We start from the raw sequence: 20,908 nt of genomic DNA on the forward strand, positions 1-20,908 counted from the left end.
GAGCTACTGGACCGCAAAGGGCCCATGTAATGTCTTGCACTGGGGGCGACGTCTGTCTGTGTCCGCTCCTGGATCAAACAAATTAAATTTGCTGGCCAGTAAACAAATAACAATTTGGAGGACAGAGATAATTATATTTGCTTCATGATTTTATCATACATTTTATCAAACTGTAAGCAATTTCAATAGAACAATTTATGATAAGTTTCCATATAGCCCAGATAACCAGTTCTAAACTGGAACATATCAGATCAAAACCCCTTCATCAAGGTGATGGAAGAATTCCCATCAGATTTGGCTTTACTGAATGCTAAAGAGGGGATTACAAGGAGTATATATAAGTGCAGGCCAGCAGTGTTACATTGTAACGAAAGTCAGCTTTTTCATTTACATATCTTAACTACACTCGGCCAACATGAAGTTGCTTCTTCTCTTGGGGATAATATCTCTGGCAGGATGTGATGTGGTCAAGTAAGTGAAGCAGATTTTATTTGTATCCTCAATCTGTTTTTTGCTTCTGTTTATCAGATGTAGCATGGGCCGGGTACATTTAGGCTAAGTGCACATGTTGCAGAAAATTTCTGCTCAAAAACCTGAATCCCTTCCCAGAAACCGCACCTATTTTTCCGCGGCGGTTTTTGATGCGTTTTGGATGCGTTTTTTCCGCAGCGGTTTCAAACCGCATGGAAGAAGCCAAAACCGCGGAAAAATCCGCAAAATTAATGAGCATGCTGCGTTTTTTACCGCGATGCGTTTTTTTCGCGGTAAAAACGCGTCAATGTGCACAAAAAGTGCAAAATGCATAGAAATGACTGTGCAGCTTATTTTTAGCGGTTTTATAGTGAAAACCACGGTAAAAACCGCTAAAAAAAGCTGTGTGTGAACACAGCCTTACAGATTAAGCGACATTTTAATTACATAAATCAATAGTACATATGAAAATAAGCAACTTTATAATATATGTTATTAGAGAAATCTGCTTCTTTCTCCTGTTGAATTAATCCTTCGCTCTCAATTCATAGGTAACATGTGAAAACCCCCCCCAGATTTTACAGATAACAGACAGATCGTTACAAGGAGCAGCTGCTATCTGCTAAGATCTATAAATGCCGTTTCATAACCTGCAGTAGTGTGTATCAGCCTCCAGCTCCTCCCTCTTTCATAGAATTTTAAAAGCACCAATTGTCATCTCCAATATTGGTAAAGGCATAATCACTGAATGCAGTTTTTAAAGTTGTTACAAATGTATTGAGAGTGAAATCTCAGTCCAGGAGGACACAGAAGCAGATTTCTCTCATCAGATACATTCCAAAGTTGCTTATTTTCATTTGTTCTTTTAATTTTTATTTAATAAATCAATAGCACAGTTAGTTTTTGAAGTATGTGCATGTCCCATTAATTGTATTAATAATGCATCATTAATCTAACTACTAATTGCTTCTAATAGGGTCCCCTTGAGAAAGGGAGAATCCCTCCGCAGTCGTCTAAACAGATTGGGATTACTGGGCGACTACTTACACAAACATCCTTACAATCCAGCAACTAAATATTTTCCCGTCTCCAGCCTAGCTGAGTCATCAGCTGAACCTCTTCAGAACTATATGGATGTAAGTAAAAAATGTTTACATATATCTGAAAAAATCACAGAATTGAAAAGTATTAACATATTGAAGTAATACATTTAAAATGTATTTTTGAACAAAGAATTGTACTAATGCTATTTTACAACATTACTTTGAGGTAGGAATAAAAAGCAAAGCAATTTAAAAATGAAATAGACATACGACATAAGATTATGCTATGTTAAAGGAAATTTCTATTTTCAATTTAAAAATTTAAATATATTTTCACACAATTTAAAAATACAACTTTTTCCTGATACTTCAAGGTTTAGGCTGGTTTCACATTAGCGCTTTTTAAGCGCACGCACGGCCGGGGGTAGCTCCGCCCCCGAGCCGGCTCTCTGCCCGGCGTGCCCGCCCCTTGCTTGTAGCGCCGCCTCCTAGCGCACAGCGGCCCCTGCGATCGGCGCACCCTATCTTTAGCATAGGGTGCGCAGATCGTGCGCAGGCCGTGCGCTAGTTGCGCTTTGACCTGCGCTGCGCACTTTTGACGGTGCGCCGTGCGCGCCAAAATCCGAAAAGTTTGATTTTGGCGCCCACGGCGCACCGTCAAAAGTGCGCAGCGCAGGTCAAAGCGCAACTAGCGCACGGCCTGCGCACGATCTGCGCACCCTATGCTAAAGATAGGGTGCGCCGATCGCAGGGGCCGCTGTGCGCTAGGAGGCGGCGCTACAAGCAAGGGGCGGGCACGCCGGGCAGAGAGCCGGCTCGGGGGCGGAGCTACCCCCGGCCGTGCGTGCGCTTAAAAAGCGCTAATGTGAAACCAGCCTTATTCTGACACAGAGCAGTTAAATTGTCTATACATACTAGTGACTAGAGATGAGCTAATTTGTTCGGGTTCCCTCTTATTCAGCAAGCTACAGTGCTTACCTCACAAGCTGCCTCGGGAACCCGGATACATGGAACGTGCCGGTCGATCAGCTGATCGGCACCGCAGCTGTATGTGTCGCCACTGTATCACATTCACAACACATGCATGGAGGGCCTGTATGCTGGGCTCTCCATGCATATGCTGTGACAGTGACACAACCGCGATACATACAGCTGCGGCGCCGGACAGCTGATCAGCCGGTGCGCTCCATGTATCCTGGTTATCTCTGCAGCTTATTCGGCAAGCGCTATAGCTACTTGGATAAGGAGGGACCCAAACAGATTCGCTCATCTCTACTAGTGACGTGCTGGAAGGAGCCCAACTCAGTGCCCTAGCTAAACTATAATGCAGACCCGGGGCAAGGAGAAAACTGAGGAAATGAGACAATCCGCACCTTGAGCACATCAATGTTCATGTGCCACCACAGACAGTGGCGAGTCTGGCAGACTGGCATTCCAGCTAACAGGGCGAAAGAGTCTCAGTGGCCCCCTTTAACACATACCACAATTCATGATACACAAATACAGCAGAGAAATATAGGTATAGTACAATGCAAAAGATTTCACTTACTTCTTACATTACATGAGTGATCTCTATTGTAAATTCTACAATAGCTCAGAAACCAGACAATATAGTCCTCTGTACAGTATTATGAACACAAAACAGTGCTCCTTACAGAATAATGAGTCCCCTATATTGCTCAATACAGTATTACGGGCACCACATAGTAACATAGTAACATAGTTATTAAGGTTGAAGGGAGACTTTAAGTCCATCTAGTTCAACCCATATCCTATCCTAACCTGCCCTAACATGTTGATCCAGAGGAAGGCAAAAAAAACCCATGTGGCAAACAGTAAGCTTCACATTGGGCAAAAAATTCCTTCCCGACTCCACATACGGCAATCAGACTAGCTCCCTGGATCAACGCAATATTAAGGAAACTAGTGTATATATCCTGTAATATTATACTTTTCAAGAAAGGCATCCAGTCCCTTCTTAAATTTTAGTAGGGAATCACTCATTACAACATCATATGGCAGAAAGTTTCATAGTCTCACTGCTCTTACAGTAAAGAATCCGCGTCTGTGAGTATGCTTAAACCTTCTTTCCTCCAGACGTAAAGGATGCCCCTTGTCCCCGTCACAGGTCTAAGAGTAAAAAGATCATTAGAAAGGTCTTGGTATTGTCCCCGCATATATTTATACATTGTAATAAGATCACCCCTAAGCCTTCGATTCTCCAAACTAAATAACCCCAAGTGTAATAACTAGAGTTGAGCGATACCATCCGATACTTCAAAGTATCGTATCGGATGGTATCGGCCGATCTTTAAAAAAAGTATCGGTATCGCCGATTCCGATACCGGAAGTCCCATTCAAGTCTATGGGACTTCCGGTATCGGAATAAGAAAAACCCTTTCCTGCCCTTGTACAGCCTCTCTGGGGTCTGTACGGGCCTTTCGGGGGGCTGTGCCGGCCTGCCAGGGGGTCTGTGCAGGCTCCGGTGGTCTGTGCCGGCCTGCCGGTGGTCTGTGCAGGCTCCGGGGGGCTGTGCCGGCCTGCCGGGGGGCTGTGCCGGCCTGCCAGGGGGTCTGTGCAGGCTCCGGTGGTCTGTGCCGGCCTGCCGGTGGTCTGTGCAGGCTCCGGGGGGCTGTGCCGGCCTGCCGGGGGGCTGTGCCGGCCTGCCGGGGGGCTGTGCCGGCCTGCCGGTGGTCTGTGCAGGCTCCGGGGGTCTGTGCAGGCATCGTCCGATGGGACTACAAGTCCCATCTGGCGATGCCTGCTACCATGACAGTGATTGACACATTAGCCAATGATGGGACAGTAGTAGTCCCATCATCCGGCTAATGTGTTGAATGTAAAAGAAAAAAAAATAAAAAAATTACATGCTACATTCATACTACATACTACATACATGCTACATTCATACTACATACTACATACATGCTACATTCATACTACATGCAACATACATACTACATATATACTACATGCATGCTACATATATACTACATGCTACATACATACTACATATATACTACATGCTACATGCATGCTACATACATACTACATACATGCTACATATATACTACATACATACTACATATATACTACATGCATGCTACATATATACTACATGCATGCTACATACATACTACATATATACTACATGCATGCTACATACATACTACATGCTACATGCATGCTACATATATACTACATACATGCTACATATATACTACATACATACTACATATATACTACATACATACTACATATATACTACATGCATGCTACATATATACTACATGCATGCTACATATATACTACATGCATGCTACATACATACTACATATATACTACATGCATGCTACATACATACTACATGCTACATGCATGCTACATATATACTACATACATGCTACATATATACTACATACATACTACATATATACTACATGCATGCTACATACATACTACATGCTACATACATACCACATATATACTACATACATACAATACATTCATACAATACATACATAGACATACAGTACATATAACATAGAGTAACATACTTACCAATACTTGTCACATTGTTCCCCGAAGCCATTGTCGTCTACGGAATAAATATTAACATAACAAACCACAAAAATACTCACCCACGATCCGAAGCAGTCCACGAGTGTGTCCCACGACGATCTTGGGTAGAGAACTGCAGCATCAGCTGATGCTGCCGTTCTCTACGGGCTGCAGGAATCCAATGACGGAAGGTAGGTATCCTTCCGCACTGTATTCCTCCGCCACTTAAAAAAAAAAAAGTCCCTAGTCTCACTTTATGCCATTGCTGTGTGGGAATTTCCCACACAGCAATGGCATAAAGTGAGACTAGGGACTTTTTTTTTTTTAAGTGGCGGAGGAATACAGTGCGGAAGGATACCTACCTTCCGTCATTGGATTCCTGCAGCCCGTAGAGAACGGCAGCATCATCTGATGCTGCAGTTCTCTACCCAAGATCGTCGTGGGACACACTCGTGGACTGCTTCGGATCGTGGGTGAGTATTTTTGTGGTTTGTTATGTTAATATTTATTCCGGAAAGACAATGGCTTCGGGGAACAATGTGACAAGTATTGGTAAGTATGTTACTCTATGTTATATGTACTGTATGTCTATGTATGTATTGTATGAATGTATTGTATGTATGTAGTATATATGTGGTATGTATGTAGCATGTAGTATGTATGTAGTATGTATGTAGCATGCATGTAGCATGTAGTATGTATGTAGCATGCATGTAGTATATATGTAGTATGTATGTAGCATGCATGTAGTATATATGTAGCATGTATGTAGTATGTATGTGGTATGTATGTAGCATGTAGTATATATGTAGCATGCATGTAGTATATATGTAGTATGTATGTAGTATGTATGTAGCATGTATGTAGTATATATGTAGTATGTATGTAGTATATATGTAGTATGTAGTATGTATGTAGTATGTATGTGGTATGTATGTAGCATGTAGTATATATGTAGCATGCATGTAGTATATATGTAGTATGTATGTAGTATGTATGTAGCATGTATGTAGTATATATGTAGTATGTATGTAGTATATATGTAGCATGCATGTAGTATATATGTAGTATGTATGTAGTATATATGTAGCATGCATGTAGTATATATGTAGTATGTATGTAGTATATATGTAGCATGTATGTAGTATGTATGTAGCATGCATGTAGCATGTAGTATGTATGTAGCATGCATGTAGTATATATGTAGTATGTATGTAGCATGCATGTAGTATATATGTAGCATGCATGTAGTATGTATGTGGTATGTATGTAGCATGTAGTATATATGTAGCATGCATGTAGTATGTATGTAGTATGTATGTAGTATGTATGTAGCATGCAGTATGTATGTAGTATGTATGTAGTATATATGTAGTATGTATGTAGCATGCATGTAGTATGTATGTAGTATGTATGTAGTATGTATGTAGTATATATGTAGTATGTATGTAGCATGTAGTATGTATGTAGTATTTTTTTTTTTTTTTTTTTTTAACATTTAACACATTAGCCGGATGATGGGACTACTACTGTCCCATCATTGGCTAATGTGTCAATCACTGTCATGGTAGCAGGCATCGCCCGATGGGACTTGTAGTCCCATCGGACGATGCTTGCACAGACCCCCGGACATCAGCACAGCCCCCCGGCAGGCCGGCACAGCCCCCCGGCAGGCCGGTACAGACCCCCACAGGGTGCACAGCCCCCCGGCAGGCCGGCACAGCCCCCCGGCAGGCCGGCAGAGACCCCGGGCAGTCCACACAGCCCCCCGGCAGGCCGGCACAGCCCCCCGGCAGGCCGGTACAGACCCCGGGCAGTCCACACAGCCCCCCGGCAGGCCGGCACAGCCCCCCGGCAGGCCGGCAGAGACCCCCGGAAGGCCCGAAATGACGGCGCATCATGATGCGCACACACCGCGCATCATGATGACGTCAGGCCGTCAATCAACTGAACTTCCGATTCCGATGCCGAATTCCGATATTGAAAAAATATCGGAAGTCGGTATCGGAATTCCGATACAGCAAGTATCGGCCGATACCCGATACTTGCGGTATCGGAATGCTCAACACTAGTAATAACCTGTCTTGGTATTGCAGACCCCCTAGTTCCCTAATAACCTTGGTCGCTCTTCTCTGGACCCGATCCAGTTCAGCTATGTCTTTCTTATACACTGGAGACCAGAACTGTACACAGTATTCTAAGTGTGGTCGCACTAGTGACTTATATAGAGGTAAAATTATGTTCTCCTCATGAGCATCTATGCCTCTTTTAATGCATCCCATTATTTTATTTGCCTTTGCAGCAGCTGCCTGACACTGGCCGCTAAATGTGAGTTTGTCATCCACCCATACACCCAGGTCTTTTTCAGTGACTGTTTTGCCCAATGTTTTACAATTAAGCACATAATTATACATCTTGTTCGTTCTACCCAAGTGCATGACCTTACATTTATCCCCATTAAAGCTCATTTGCCATTTATCAGCCCAAGCTTCTAGTTTACATAAATCCTCCTGTAATATGAAATTGTCCTCCTCTGTATTGATTACCCTGCAGAGTTTAGTGTCATCTGCAAATATTGAAATTCTACTCTCTATGCCCCCTACAAGGTCATTAATAAATATGTTAAAAAGAAGCGGGCCCAAAACTGACCCCTGTGGTACCCCACTGCTAACCGTGACCCAGTCTGAGTGTGCTCCATTAATAACCACCCTTTGTTTCCTATCCCTGAGCCAGCTCTTAACCCACCTACACATATTTTCCCCTATCCCCATTGTTCTCATTTTATGTATCAACCTTTTGTGTGGCACCGTATCAAAAGCTTTTGAAAAGTCCATGTACACCATGACCACTGCATTCCCTTGGTCCAGTCCGGAACTTACCTCTTCATAAAAGCTTATCAGATTAGTCTGACAGGAACGGTCCCTTGTAAACCCATGTTGATATTGGGTCATAAGGTTATTCTTCTCCAGATACTCCAGTATAGTATCTCTTAGAAAACCCTCCAGGATTTTACCCACAGTTGAGGTTAAACTTACTGGCCTATAATTTCCAAGTTCAGTTTTTGTCCCTTTTTTGAATATTGGCACCACATTTGCTATACGCCAGTCCTGTGGTACAGACCCTGTTATTATGGAATCTTTAAAGATTAAAAATAATGGTCTATCTATGACTGTGCTTAATTCCTGCAGTACTCGGGGGTGTATCCAATCCGGGCCCAGGGATTTGTCAATTTTAGTGATTTTTAGACGCCGCCGTACTTCCTGCTGGGTTAAGCAGGTGACATTTAATGGACAATTTTTATCCCTGATCATGTTATCCGTCATAGGATTTTCTTGTGTAAATACTGATGAAAAAAAGTTATTTAGCATATTGGCTTTTTCCTCATCCTCATCCACCATTTCACCCAGACTATTTTTAAGGGGGCCCACACTATCATTTTTTAGTTTCTTACTATTTATGTAGTTAAAGAATATTTTGGGATTATTTTTACTTTCTCTGGCAATGAGTCTCTCTGTCTCAATCTTTGCTGTCTTGATTTGCTTTTTACAGAATTTATTTAATCTTCTGTATTTAGTTAATGCCTCATCACTACCTACTTGCTTTAATTCTTTAAATGCTTTATTTTTATCTCTTATTGCACCCCTTACAGCTCTATTTAGCCATAGTGGTTTCCTCCTATTTCTCGCATGTTTATTCCCATACGGTATATATTGTGCACAGGTCCTATTCAGGATGCTAATAAACGTCTCCCATTTTCTTTGTGTATTTTTATGTCTCAGGATATCGTCCCAGTTAATTGCACCAAGCTCATCTCTCATCCGTTGGAAATTTGCCTTCCTGAAGTTTAGTGTCCTTGTAACCCCTCTACTACACATCTTATTAAAGGATACATGACAACTTATTATTTTGTGATCACTATTACCCAAGTGACCCTCAACCCTTACATTTGATATGCGGTCTGGCCTGTTGGTTAATATTAGGTCCAGCAGTGCCCCCCCTCTTGTTGGGTCCTGAACCAGTTGTGAAAGGTTTTTGACTACTATGAGAGACAATTACCTATTACCTTTGCTGGAACTGCAGGTTTCGGTTCCCCAATGTATTTCAGGGTAGTTGAAGTCCCCCATAATAATGACTTCTCCTTGAGTCGCAGCTTCATCTATTTGCTTTATGAGGATATTCTCTGTTGTTTCCATTATTTTTGGAGACTTATAACAAACCCCTAACAGTAATTTATTATTTTTCCCCCCTCCCCTTATCTCTACCCACAGGGACTCGACATTTTCATTAGATTCATATATATTATCACGAAGGATGGGTTTTAAGGATGATTTTACATATAAACACACACCTTCCCCTCGCTTATTTGTTCGGTCATTTCTGAACAGACTATAGCCCTGTAAATTAACTGCTCAGTCATGGCTCTCATCCAGCCAAGTCTCAGATATCCCCACCATGTCATAATTATATTCCAACAACATTAACTCCAATTCCTCCATTTTGTTGGCGAGGCTTCTGGCATTAGTATACATGCACTTTATGTATCTCTCTGTACCTCTATTCTTTCTTAAATTATTAACTGTTCTAACCCCACCCCCCATGCCACCCCCACCCCCAATGTCATTATTTGTGCCCAGGTCTCTATCTGCACTGTCTTCCCCTCCTATAAAAGGAATACCCTCCCCCCGTCCCTAGTTTAAACACTCCTCCAACCTTCTAGCCATTTTCTCCCCCAGCACAGCTGCACCCTCCCCATTGAGGTGCAGCCCGTCCCTAGCGTAGAACCTGTAGCCAACTGAGAAGACGGCCCAGTTCTGCAGAAACCCAAACCCCTCCTTCCTACACCAATTCCTGAGCCACTTGTTAACCTCCCTAATCTCCCGTTGCTTATCTGGCGTGGCACGTGGTACAGGAAGTATTTCCGAAAATACCACCTTGGAGGTCCTTGCTTTAAGCTTACAGCCTAATTCCCTGAAATCATCTTTAAGGACCTTCCACCTACCTCTAACTTTGTCATTTGTGCCAATGTGCACCATGACCGCTGGATCCTCACCAGCCCCTCCCAGTAATCTGTCAACCCGATCAGCGATGTGTCGGACTCGAGCGCCAGGTAGGCAGCACACCGTTCGACGATCCCTGTCTTTGTGACAGATTGCCCTATCTGTTCCCCTAATAATTGAGTCTCCCACTACCTGAACCTGTCTGACCTGCCCTGCTCTCCTATTTCCCCCCCTTACTGGAGCAGACACTCCTCCGGCTTTCAGAGGACATGCCTTGCTGCAGCAGTGCTACTCCTGCACTAACACTCCCTTCATCTGCCAACTTAGCAAACTTATTGGGGTGTGCCAGATCAGGACTACCCTCCCTGGTGCTCTTCCCTCTACCCCACCTTCTAACTGTCACCCAGCTAGCTGCTTCATTGTCCTGCAGATCCAACCTAGCATCCCCCCTCATCTATCCCATTGAGCATCTGCTCAGTGAGCAGAAGACTCCTTTCCATATTGTCTATGGATCTCAGTGTTGCCAGCTGCACATTTAGATCCAGTATCTGGGCTTCCAAATGCACAACGTGCTCACATCTCGCACAGCAGTATGCACCCTCGACCGGCTGTTCAAGGATTTCATACATGCGGCAAGACGTGCACTGGATGGCATTGGCAATAGTGGAGCACATCCTAATGGGGATTGCACCACACAATAAGATAAGCAAAAATAAATTAAAAAAGTATTAATTGTTATGAATGAGTCACCGTAGTAGGCAAAAACAGAAATACTAGCTAAGTCCAGAAAACCAGAGAAGTTGGCAGCTATCGGATTGCAGACCCCTGAACCTATCAACAACAACTAGCAGTAGCTGTGGGGGGTTCCTACAGTGCCCTAGACCCCTCAATCACAGCCGGAGAACTAAATAGCCTAAAGACAGAAAGGGAAATCTAAACTGCCCCAGAGCAGACCCCAAAGCAATAGGCAGCCCCCAACATATAATGACGGTGAAGCAAGATGAAAAAACACTCACACAGATAGAAAGATAGGCTGAGCAAATGATGGGGCCCAAGCTAACTAAATAGGACAGGATAGAAAAGCTGCTGTCTGCAATCCGCCAAAACCCTATCAAAACAAGAGCCAACAGACTGATAGGGAAAAAAGCCCTGAAGACGCTAGGCTTCAAAAAGACTATATCAGTACTCAGGTATTTTCTGAAGACAGAGCAAAAAGGAATTCAGCTCACCCCAGCTGGGAATGGCAGAAATCCAGAAAAACAAGGCAAAACAAAACCAAAACACAAATGCAAAAAGCAGAGCAGAAAACTTAGCTTTTGAGGAGCAGGAATCAGACTGGTCTCCTAGAATCCCTCAGAGAAATCACCAGCCAGGCAGAAGGGCGTCGGCTGCCTTATATCCAGTCAGCAATTCCAGTCACCCAGTCATCATCATCCTGCTCAGGTGCTTGGTAATCAGCCTCACTACCTTCCTTCACCAGAAGAGGGAGTTCATCAGACCTCAATGGTGAAGGGGAAAATGAACTCACAACAATTAATATAATATAACAGCAATTCAGTAAGACCTCCCTTGGAAACTCCCTGAATCCAAAGTCACTGAATCTCAAGTCACACACTTACCACAGTTCGCACTTACGCTCAGGTCACACTCAGCTCATTCACACTCGCTCAGGCAGAAGATTTAAAAGAGCTTTTTTTTTTTTTTTCCCCTTTTACCAGCACACCACCTTGCTGCTCAATGCACTTCCAAAAGGAGTTGAGCCCCAACCAGCTGCCCCTTATAAACCCTTAATTACTGTATGAACTCCCACCCTTAATTAACCCCTTGTGAATATAGTTACACCTCAAGATTTAAATGCAATATAGTTAACCCTTAAAAACACAGATAGTAAAATAAGAGATTAACCCTGTAGAGAGAAAAAATAGGTTAAACAAGCCCCCAAGCCCCCCAAAAATTGAACAGGTAGAAAGCACTCAGCAACCTACAATTCTGCAACTCACACAGGTATTTGTTATAGGTTTTCCAAATACCTCTTCACTGAATCTCAAGTCACACACTTACCACAGTTCGCACAGTTGCTCCATACAGAATAATGAGCCCCATATATTGCTCCTTACAGAATAATGGACCCCATATAATTCTACATACAGTATAATGAGTCACATACAATGCTCCATACAGTATAATGAGCCACATACATTGCTCCATACAGAATAATGAGCACCATATATTGCTCCATACAGAATAATGAGCCCCATATATTGCTCCATACAGAATAATGAGCCCCATATATTTCTCCATATAGTATTATGGGCACCATATATTGCTCCATATAGAATAATGAGCCCCATATATTGCTCCATACAGAATGAGCCCCATATATTGCGCCATACAGTGTTATGGGCAGTACATAGTGCTCCATACAGAATATTGAGTCCCATATATTGCTCCATACAGTATTATGGGCACCACATAGTGCTCCATACCAGAATAATGTGCCCATATATTGCTCCATACCAGAATAATGAGCCCCATATAGTGCTCCATACAGAATAATGAGCACCATATATTGCTTCATGCAGTATTATGGGCACCACATAATGCTCAATACAGCAAAATGAGCCCCATATATTGCTCCATACAGAATTGGACTCATATAAAGCGCTGTACAGAATGGACCACATTTAATGCTCCATACAGAATAGGCCCCATATAATGTTCTATACAGAATAGGTCCCATATAAGGCTCCATACAGAATGGGCCCCATATAATACTCCATATATAATGGGGCCTATATGATGTGCCATATATAATGGACCCCATATGATGCTCCAGTATATGATAGGCCCCATATGATGCTCCATATAATGGACCCCACAAAGTGCTCCATATATAATGGACCACACATAGTGCTCCATACAGAATAATGAGCCCTATATATTGCTCCATACAGAATAATGGACCTTATATAATGCTCCATAAAGTATAATATGCCACATACAACGCTCCATACAATATAATGAGCCCATATAAAGCTCCAAACTTAAATCTGTGGCCAGTTATTGCTTAACATCTATTTTACATTAATTTAATATCTAGAATCTCTTAACTGAAATTATCATCACATTTTGCTTTTTCTAGATTGAATATTATGGAACCATCTCCCTTGGAACTCCACCACAGTCCTTCACAGTCATATTTGATACAGGATCTTCCAATTTATGGGTGCCGTCAGTTTACTGCTCCAGTCCAGCTTGCAGTAAGCAATTACTCTATCTTTTAATTCCTGTCTGACTATACTTTCCACTGGGTTTTCACTGATACAGCACAATCTAAATATGAATTACCTGTGCCTCTGTTTAACTGTGGTAGGCTTAAAACCAGCAAAAAGCTTTAGTCATCATGCTCAGGAGACCTCATGGAATCTGTTTTATAGCAAAGTAAAATAATAAATAATTTGTGTTCCTACAATATCAGCACAGTGCAAAGTACTGTAGCCTATTGAAAAAATTCAAGGAAGTTCCTTATTCAGAACAGTTATCTTGAACTTGTCTCTTGATTGCTTTTTTTTAAGTAGGTGTTTTTCAAAGCAGAAACCTCTTGGAAAGACAGAAATTGTTACCACACCATTATATTCATATACACACCTTCATTTTTCTGTTGGTGGCTTGGGCGGAAAGCATGTGTTACAGAAAATTGTACATATGCCTTAAAAGTTTGTCCTGAGTATAAAATTACTTCTATTAACCATAAATGTTTGCATAAATCAATAGTGCAAGTAAATAATAAGCTGTTCATAAGTAGAGAAAAAATAGTATTTCTCTGATATGACAAACATTCTTTCTTTCCACTTATAAGCCAGTGTCTCCTAAATTGATTGTCTTTTCAGAAATATATATGAAATCCAAGACTGCCAATTTACCGAGAGATCAGGTTACAGCTGCTCATTAAAGTTTGTTAAGAAGAGAGGGCAGTGGAGGAGGGATTTAGAGAGAGAGGCAGGAATATGCTGCAGTCTTCTACAATTTCTTCTTTTTTAATCTCACCCTAGAAAAGGATTCACAGCTACACTGATCCGTACTGCTGTATAAAGTCCATACTGTTTCTTCTTATCTTTTACATGGAGATAGGAGTCTAGAAAACCCTAGCGGTATGTGCAGACGATCAGTAAATGCTGCGGGTTGGACGCTGCGTACTTGTGCAGCATCCAGATGTTGCAGCGTAGTATGCCCACTATGTGTCCACAGATACCCGCGGCTCACCTTATGTCAATTTCTCCACAAGAGGAATTTCACCAATAGAATGTATTGGATGCAGTGAATCTGCAAAGTTCAGTAACACATGCGGATTCACCTGCGTTCAATAGACGGCAGCGCTTTGGACGCAGCGAACAAACGTTGTGTCCAAAGAGCTGCCATTTCCGGATCGTGTACACGAGGCCTAATTACTCTGTATGCAATGTATGAGAGATATTTTAGCATCTAGCTTCCACCAACTAACTCAGAGAGAACTGAAATTTGACAAAAAAAACCTACAGAGGAGAAAACTAGTAAAAGTGCAGGATACAGGTGATACAATGGGCAGATATAGTATACAAACATAGGGCAGCATTACATGAAAAGTCACATGAAACAACAGGTATGAATTAAGAATTACTGCAAAGATGGCATCACTTGTCCCATTTATAATCGCTCTTTTAGAAAGGATTCCTCTCCAAATAGAAAAGCTATCTTGTGCAAACGTTTTTGTTTATTTTTCTTAAAACTTAAATATCTGTATCTAAACATGACTTTCATTTTTAGCCAGTCACCATATGTTCAACCCACAGCGGTCATCAACATTTCAAGCCACCAATACTCCAGTATCCATCCAATATGGAACTGGAAGCATGAGCGGCTTCCTTGGATATGACACCTTACAAGTAAGTATTTTTGTGCATTGTATTTCAATTACTAAATATGTTGAATTACAAACCATAAATATCTAACAGAACAAGATTATCAGATTACTATATAGTTTTGTTAGCGCAGATTCAGAATCTCTCTTTACTGACTCCGAGCTCTAATGGGTTGTACTAATTAGTCCCTGACAGCTATCTATGTAGAGAAGACTCAGTCACAAGACAGCCCCCTGAATTTATAAGCCAAGAGTGAGCTGGGATTTCCATGTATAAATTACAAGTTAGCCTGTGTTCACACACAGCGTTTTTTTCGCTGGTTTTTTTGAGTTTTTTCACGGATTTGCCAAAAAATCCACGCTAAAAACGCTAAAAATAAGCTTCCCATTCATTTCTATGCATTTTGCACATTTTGTGCATATTGATGCGTTTTTTACCGCAACAAAAATGCTTCGCGGTAAAAAAATGCAGCATGCTCATTAATTTCCTGGATTTTTCAGCATTTCTGGCTATTTCTATGTGTCTAAAACCGCGCGGAAACCCCCCCCATAAAAACCGCACTTTTTTGCGCAAAAACCGTGCGGAAAAAAACTTGCGTTTTCTGGGAAGGGAGTCCGGTTTTTATGCAGAAATTTCTGCATACATGTGCACATTATAGTAATATGACGAAGACCAGAGCGTTCAGGCACTACTGAGCCTTCTCCATCAGCAGCATTGTTTACTGTGAAAAAAAAGCAAATCTGGAAGATCTTTTGACCAGGTGTTGGCTCTGTTCTTTATCATTGAAGGGACCACCCTCCTTAAATCACTTCCTCATCAGCCTTATCTGGTGCCAAAGTCATATTCATCTTAAAATCATCATTGTCATTATCCATGACTTGGCTCTTGGTTGTCTAAATGTGGGAAATGTCCTTAGCTCATTATCTCCTGTCCTAGAATCATAGAATCATAGAATTGTAGAGTTGGAAGGGACCTCCTGGGCCATCTTGTCCAACCCCTTGCTCAAAGCAGGATTCACTAAATCATCCCAGACAGATGTCTGTCCAGCCTCTGTTTGAAGTCTTCCATTGAAGGAGAACTCACCACTTCTCGTGGCAGCCTTTTCCACTCATTGATCATTCTAACTGTAAAAAAGTTTTTTCTAATATCTAATCTGTGTCTCCTCCCATTCAGTTTCATCCCATTGCTTCTAGTCTTTCCTTGTGCAAATGAGAATAAAGATGATCCTTCTACAATGTGACAACCCTTGAGATATTTGTAGACAGCTACTAAGTCTCCTCTCAGTCTTCTCTTTTGTAAGCTAAACATTCCCAAATTATGCAACCTTTCCTCATAAGGCAGGGTTTGCAGACCGGTCACCATTCTGGTCGCTCTTTTCTGAACTTGCTCCAGTTTGTTGATGTCTTTTTTAAAATGTGGCGCCCAAAACTGGACACAGTATTCCAGATGAGGTCTGACCAAAGAGGAGTAGAGGGCAATAATGACTTCACATGATCTAGACTGTATGCTTCCTAGAATTGCATTTGCCTTTTTGCTGCTGCATCACACTGTTTACTCATATTCAGTCTGTGATCTATTAGTATACCCAAGTTTTTTTCACATGTGCTGTTGCTTAGCCCTATTCCTCCCATTCTGTATATGCTTTTTTCATTTTTATTGCCCAGATGTAGTACTTTGCATTTTTCCCTGTTAAAAACCATTCTGTTAGTTGCTGCCCACTGCTCCAGTTTATTTATATCTTTTTGAATCCTCTCTCTCTCTTCTCTAGTATTAGCTATCCCTCCTAGCTTTGTGTCATCAGCAAATTTAATCAGTGTACCCTCAATTCCTTCATCTAAATCGTTGATAAAGATGTTGAACAATACAGGACCACAGGACAGAGCCCTGTGGTACCCCACTTGAGACATTCTTCCAACTGGATGTGCAGCCATTTACAACCACTCTTTGGGTCCGATCACTAAGCCAGTTATGAATCCACCTAACAGTTGCCTTGTCCATTCCATACCTAGTCATTTTTTCAATAAGGATTGTGTGAGAAACTTTGTCAAATGCTTTGCTGAAGTCAAGATATACTATATCTACAGCATTTCTCTGTTCCACCCAATCAGTGATTCTGTCATAGAAGGAAATTAAGTTAGTCTGACATAATAATAATCTTTATTTTTATATAGCGCTAACATATTCCGCAGCGCTTTACAGTTTGCACACATTTTCATCACTGTCCCCGATGGGGCTCACAATCTAAATTCCCTATCAGTATGTCTTTGGAATGTGGGAGGAAACCGGAGTACCCGGAGGAAACCCATGCAAACACGGGGACAATATACAAACTCCTTGCAGATGTTGTCCTAGGTGGGATTCAAACCCAGGACACTGAGCCACCGTGCTGCCCTACATGACTTATTAGTTACAAACCCATGCTGACTCTGTTTAATCACTTCATTCTTATCCAGGTACTGACATACATGTTTTTAATAATTTGTTCAAAGATCTTTCCTGGTATAGAAGTCAGACTCACCGGCCTATAGTTGCCTGGGTCCATCTTCTTCCCCTTTTTGAAGATACGAACAACATTTGCTCTTCTCCAGTCTTCTGGGACTTCTCCTGTTCTCCAAGAATTTACAAAGATTATGGAGAGGGGTTGAAAAATGTCTTCTGCTATCTCCTTCAGTACTCTGGGGTGTATTTCATCTGGACCTGGAGACTTGAATTCATTTAGGTTAGCTAAGTGTTTCCTCACTATCTTTCTGTTTACAAATATCCTGGATTCTTCTATTCCCTTAATAGGACAGTGAAGAACAGTTGATGTTACATTTCCTTTCTGAGAGAAAACAGATGCATAATAGGAATTTAAAAGTTCGGCCCTCTCATCATCCTGTCTTACCATTTCATCATTTTCATCCTGTAAAAATCCTATAGCATCTTTGACTTTTCTTTTGACATATCCCCAAAATCCTTTATTATTGCTTTTGACGTCTCTTGCAAGCCTCAATTCATTGTCAGCTTTAGATAATCTGATTTGTGCCCTGCAGGTTCTGCAGACTGCATTATATTCTTCTTTAGATATGCCTCCCTCTTTCCTCTTTCCATTTTTTAAACATTTCTTTCTTCCTTTTTAGCATGTGCTTAAGTTCTGTGTTCATCCATCCTGGTTTCCTTAAATGCTTCCTATTCTTCCATCTTTTCGGAATTGTTAACAATTGTGCTTTGAGAATTTCATTTTTCAAGATTTCCCATCCTTCCTGGACATTTTTGTTTTTAAGGATATTTAGCCAATGGATCCCTCCAATTCTCTTTCTGAATCCCTTAAAATCTGCCTTTCTGAAATCTAACCTTGACGTCTGAGTCTTCACAGGTCTTCTTCCTCTAGTTATCCAAAATTCTAAAATAGCATCTTCGCTACCTCCTAGGGTCCCAGCCACTTTTAGCTCCTCAACCATTTCCTCCCTGTTTATAAGGATTAGATCCAAGGTAGCAGATCCCCTTGTTTATTTTCCAAAAGGTAGGGGAGAAAAGTTGTCAGCAAGAGAGGATAAGAATTTCCTTGACCTGTTAGTTTTGCCTGAGAGAGATTCCCAACAAATGTCTGGATAGTTGAAATCTCCCATGACAACTATGTCATATTTTTTGGAGAACTTGGCCATTTCATCCATATCTTCAGCTTGCACAGGTGGCCTGTAGTAAATGCCTACAATGGTGTCCTTTCCATTGTTCTGTCCTTGTATTCTTACCCAAACAGTTTCCACAGAACGCCCAGTCTCAGAAACTCGTATATCTGCACAGAGATTGAAGCTTCAAACATACAATGTGACACCTCCTCCTCGTTTATCAAGTCTGTTTCTTGCAAATAAGCCTTGCATTCCAATCATGTGTATCGTCCCACCAAGTTTCAGTGATTCCAATGACATCATATTTCTTTTCCTGTGTTAGTAGTTCCAGTTCTCCTTGTTTGTTGCCCATGCTTTGTGCATTAGTATAGAAACATTTTAGTTTGTGATTGGTTTCTCTTTCTCCAATACTTTTTAGTATTTAGATTCTTTTGTCTTTGTTCTTCCTTTCCACTTCTAATAGCAGAGTTCTCAATAGCATTTGCCAGGTGTATGGCTTTTTCTGGCCTTTTGCTTCCCTTTCCACATAGTTCTAGTTTAAAGCTCTCCTGATGAGTGTAGCAAGGCGACTTCCAAATACCTGTTTTCCAGTCTTCGTAAGGTGCAACCCATCTCTAGCAAGTAGTCCATTGTATAGGTAATTCACTCCGTGATCCAGAAATCCAAATCCTTGCTGACGGCACCATCGACGTAGCCAGTTATTCCACCTCCTTGTTCCATGGCCATCCACTGGGAGGATGGAAAAGAAGACTACCTGCGCTCCCAGTTCTTTCACTTTCTTGCCTAAGTTTTCAAAGTCACTGCAGATGGTTTCCAGGTTGTTTCTTGCTGTGTCATTTGTCCCCACATGTATTAGCAGGAATGGGTAGTCATCTGTAGGTCTGAAGAGTCCTGATATCCTGTCAGACACATCTTTAATTTTTGCACCTGGAAGACTGCACATTTCTCTTGAAGTTATATCCAGTCTGCAGATAGCGGCCTCTGTTCCTCTCAACAGGGAATCCCCCATGACCACCACTCTCCGTTTCTTCTTCACAACATTTTTCTTTCTCCATCCAGGATTCTGAAGGCATACAAGGTTGCTGTTTGTGGGCAAAGTCTTATCCTGATGTATTTCTTCATCGTTCTCCTGCATGAGAGCCTGGTACTGGTTCCTGAGCAGTATGGGTGCTGACTGCCTCCCGATCCTCCTGCTTCTCTGGGTCACATGCTTCCATTCCTGTTTCTTCAGGTGCACTTCGAATTTCTTCTCTTTCTGTAACATGAAGAGATAATTCTGCTCTATCTAAGAACTCTTCACCTTCCTTAATGATCTTCAACGTAGCTAACCTCTCTTCGAGATTTTGCAACTTTTCCACCAACAGGGACACAAGCTTGCATTTGTGGCATGTGAACTTTGGCTTTTCCACTGGTAAGTCTGTGAACATGTAGCAAGAAATGCAGCTCACCAAATGGCTCCTGGCCTCTTCCATATTGTTATGGTTATGGAGATTTGAAAACGATGAAAAATGAGCCAAAATTCAGGACTGTTCCCCTGGTTTACCGATTTCCTCTTTTCAGCTGCAACAGCCAAAATCCAGTGATCGTTGAGCTTGCGGAGATTCTTCACTTATCCCAGAAGGCACTGGGAATATGCAAACGATCTCCTCAGGACTCTTCCCCTGGTTTACCGATTTCCTCTTTTCAGCTGCAACGGCCAAAATCCAGTGATCGTTGAGCTCGCGGAGACTCTTCACTTATCCCAGAAGGCACTGGGAATATGCAAATGATCTCCTCAGGACTCTTCCCCTGGTTTACCAATTTCCTCTTTTCAGCTGCAACGGCCAAAATCCAGTGATCGTTGAGCTCGCGGACACTCTTCACTTATCCCAGAAGGCACTGGGAATATGCAAATGATCTCCTCAGGACTCTTCCTCTGATTATTATCTTTAGCTATGCCTTGGCTAAGAGAGCCACTATCACCTTGGCTGTAACTGCCAGTCCCTTTACTACTGTAGCTGACACAGCCACCAACACTGCTAGGTATTTATTTCAATTTTGTCTTCCATCTCCTTCAACCCTATGTAATCAGAGTACTGATTAACTGTTCATCTTATTCAATACATTAACTGGAAGAAGTTGTTAAATATCTTCTTTAGAATCTGGAATGCTGAAACTTAAGAAAATAAGGGGCAAAAAAAATATAGGTGCCATTGATGGAATTAAAAGTCTCTAGTTTAAAAGATGAACGGTTAAGGCAATGGAGGACTGTGCAGAAAACTGACTCAAACTGACAGTGTCACTGTCAGAAAGAACATGATCCTGCTGTGACTGAGATGAGTGATTTGCTG

General features: G+C 41.8%; 1 protein-coding gene across 1 annotated transcript in view; it reads left to right on the plus strand.

Moving 5' to 3' along the window:
• The first annotated feature begins 415 nt into the window (after nt 1-415).
• The window catches only part of LOC141073466 (pepsin A-like), a 53,341-nt gene continuing 32,848 nt past the window's right edge, over nt 416-20,908 (plus strand). Inside the window, exons 1-4 of the mRNA XM_073560698.1 lie at nt 416-471; nt 1,448-1,607; nt 13,215-13,332; nt 14,876-14,994. Of these exons, the coding sequence (XP_073416799.1) occupies nt 416-471; nt 1,448-1,607; nt 13,215-13,332; nt 14,876-14,994 (453 nt within the window). The remainder of the gene's footprint in view (nt 472-1,447; nt 1,608-13,214; nt 13,333-14,875; nt 14,995-20,908) is intronic.

Source organism: Dendrobates tinctorius, unplaced genomic scaffold, assembly GCF_039654945.1.
Source record: "Dendrobates tinctorius isolate UK_male_01 unplaced genomic scaffold, ASM3965494v1 ptg000302l, whole genome shotgun sequence".
NCBI classification, from domain to species: Eukaryota; Metazoa; Chordata; class Amphibia; order Anura; family Dendrobatidae; genus Dendrobates; species Dendrobates tinctorius.